The sequence below is a fragment of the Cebus imitator genome, unplaced genomic scaffold (assembly GCF_001604975.1).
Source record: "Cebus imitator isolate Cc_AM_T3 unplaced genomic scaffold, Cebus_imitator-1.0 Scaffold419, whole genome shotgun sequence".
Lineage (NCBI taxonomy): Eukaryota > Metazoa > Chordata > Mammalia > Primates > Cebidae > Cebus > Cebus imitator.
The window spans coordinates 486,773-489,829 of record NW_016107734.1 but is presented as its reverse complement, the minus strand read 5'-3'; the positions used below and the strand labels follow the sequence as shown (position 1 = coordinate 489,829).

Below are 3,057 nucleotides of genomic sequence, written 5' to 3'. Positions count from 1 at the left end.
AGACAGAGTCTCGCTCTTGTTGCCCAGGCTGGAATGCAAAACCCAATCTCGGCTAACCGCAACCTCGGCCCCTCCCAGGTTAAAGGGAGTTTCCTGCCTCAGCCTCCCAAGTAGCTAGGATTACAGGCATGCGCCACCACGCGCAGCCAATTTTTGTATTTTTAGTAGAGAGGAGTTTCTCCATGTTGGTCAGACTGGTCTCAATTTCTCGACCTCAGGTGACCCACCCACCTCAGCCTCCCAAAGTGCTGGGATCACAGGCATGAGCCACCGTGCCTGGACACAAAAAATTTTTTTTAATTAGCCTGTCATGGAGGCATGTGTCTGTAGTCCCAGCTACTCAGGAGGCCAAAGCTGGATGATTGCTGCAGCCTGGGAGCTCAAGGCTACAGTGAGCTGTGATCACACCATTGCACTCCAGCCTGGGTGACAGAGTGAGACCATCTCAAAAAAACAAAACAAAAACACAGCCTGCCACCAAGGGTTGGAAACATCAGAATGCTCAGAGGACCACACCTGCCCATTCACCTGTCCCGGGCTCCTGCTGAAGCCAGGGCCACCATATGGGGGCAAAAGACCTCCCTGAAGCAGGTCCCAAACCACCATTACCTCCAATGAGTATAGGTAGGCGGGGCGTTCGTGCATCAGGTATGGCCACCAGAGGTTCGCACCTGGCACCTTCAGCTGGCCCTGGGTCCCAGTCCCGGCGGCCACGACTTTGTTTTCTGCATCCAAAAGACGCACTTCCAACTCGAACTGGCTACCACGCTTAACGGAGATCTGGTAATTCACCAGACCTGCAGGCGGCAAGAGAGACCAGGGCTGAGGAAGGAACACAACCTGCGTCACACAAACGGGAGCGCCCCGCAGCCTTCACTCCCAGGCAGCCACGTTTCTGTTCCTTTCCTTTAATTTTTAATTTTTTTTTTCTTAAGATGGAGTCTTGCTCTGTCACCCAGGCTGGACTGCAGTGGCTTGATCTCGGCTCACTACAACCTTTGCCTCCAGGGCTCAGGTGATTCTCCTGCCTCACCCTCCCGAGTACCTGAATTACAGGTGCCTCCCCACCAAGCCCTGCTAATTTTTTGTACTTTTTTAGTAAAGACAGGGTTTGCTATGTTGGCCAGGCTGGTCTCGAACTCCTGACCTCAGATGATCCCCCCACCTCAGCCTCCCAAAGTGCTGGGATTACAGGCATGAGCCACCACGCCCAGCACTCTTTTTTAATTTAAGTTTTTTTGAGGGCCGGGCATGGTGGCTCACGCCTGTAATCCCAGCACTTGAGGAGGCCGAGGTGGGAGGATGGCTTGAGCCCAGGAGTTCAAGAGCAGCCTGGGGAACATAGAGAAACCACATCTTTCCTAAAAATACAAAAAATTGGCCGAGCATGGCAGCTAATGCCTGTAATCCCAGCACTTTGGGAGGCCACGGCAGGCAGACCATGGGGTCACAAGTTCAAGAACAGTCTGGCCAACATAGTAAGACCCCGTCTCTACTAAAAATACAAAAAAGTATCTAGGTGCAGTGGTGTCCACCTGTAATCCCAGCTACTCGGGAGGCTGAGGCAGGAGAAATTCGTGAACCCCTGGAGGCGGAGGTTGCGGTGAGCTGAGATCGTGCCACTGCACTCCAGCCTGGGTGACACTGCGAGACACCGTCTCAAAAAAAAAAAAAAAGAGAGAGAGAGAAAGCCACAGTTTGGGTGGGGAGATATTTAACTGTCGGGGTATGGACGGCCCTCCCATTGGGCTGGGACAGCAGGCTGATCTTGGATAGCACATGCTCACCACAGCCTGCCACCTGCCAGGGTCTCGTTCCGGATCCAGCCCAGGGCAGGCAGGGGGCACTCACTTGAAGTAGTAGCCGGCAGATTCCAGGGAGGACGCAGGCTCGTTGGCCACTGACCACATCACCACAGCAGGGTGGTTCTTGTCCCTGCGCACCAGCTCCTCCATCACCCGCATGTGGTGGTTCATAGACGTGTTGCTGAAGTGCTGCCTGTAGGCCAGGAGGGAAGGGGCAGAGGTCACGGTGCGGCCCGCGGGCTGGGCAGGCAGAGCAGCTGCACGGCGGGGACTCACGGCAGCACCAGGCCCACGGCAGGGCACTCATCGATGACCACAATCCCATAGCGGTCACACATCTGCAGCACCTCCTCCGCGTACGGGTAGTGGCTGGTGCGGAAGGCGTTGGCACCAAGCCAGAGAAGCAGGTTGAAGTCCTTCACCAGCAGCGGCCAGTCGAAGCCCTTCCCTCGGATCTAGGGGACAGCAGAGCCCAGTGACCCCGTCCCTGTCGAAGCTGCACTTCCTCCAAGCGTCAAAACCCTGGAGCCACCCCAGGAGCCCCTCTCTAGCCCCAGTGCCGGCCCCACCGCGGGCGGTTTGGAGCCATTTGCCTCACTGCCCTGAGCTCAACTGCGCTCAGCTGCGGGACACAGAGAAGGCGAACGTGGAAGGTGACCAGAAGCAGCCCATGAGGACCCAGGAGCCCCAACGCACGTCCGAATCCTCGTGCTTGTTGACGCCGTGGAAATAGAAAGGTTTTCCATTGATGAGGAACTGGCTCTCTGTGACAGCCACAGTTCGGATCCCCACAGGGAGCGTGTAGAAGTCAGACACAGGACCCACTGACGTCTGGGCAGTCAGCCGCACCTACGACAGCGAAAGCACCAGGAGTGAGCGCCCCGACAGCCTAAGCCCCATTCAGCCCGCCCTCCGGCAGGAAGGCCCCATGCACCCCAGCAGCCACCTCTAGGCCTGCAAGCAGAGACACAGCAATCAGAGGCTCTGCCCTTCCCTGGCTGATCCTGGGACCTGCCCTTCAAAACTAGGCCTTCCCCTTGAGCAGACGAGGTGGCTCATGTCTGTGTGTCAGAGTGAGATTCCATCTCCAGCCAAAAAAAAAATTTGTTTTTGAGACCGTTTTAGTCGCCCAGGCTCAAGTGCAGTGGTGCAATCTCAACTCACTGCAGCCTCTGCCTCCCAGGTTCAAGCAATTCTCCTGCCTCAGCCTCCCAAGTAGCTGGGATTACAGGCGTGTACCACCATGGCCAGC

The 3,057-nt window shown here is 56.5% G+C and overlaps 1 protein-coding gene across 1 annotated transcript in view; it reads right to left on the bottom strand.

Moving 5' to 3' along the window:
- Nucleotides 1-3,057, bottom strand: part of GUSB (glucuronidase beta) — a 31,271-nt gene that overhangs the window by 19,672 nt on the left and 8,542 nt on the right. Inside the window, exons 4-6 of the mRNA XM_017509699.2 lie at nucleotides 2,502-2,654; nucleotides 2,082-2,260; nucleotides 1,852-1,998 (exon numbers count right to left, since the gene is read on the bottom strand). Coding sequence (XP_017365188.1) covers nucleotides 1,852-1,998; nucleotides 2,082-2,260; nucleotides 2,502-2,654 — 479 coding nt within the window. The remainder of the gene's footprint in view (nucleotides 1-1,851; nucleotides 1,999-2,081; nucleotides 2,261-2,501; nucleotides 2,655-3,057) is intronic.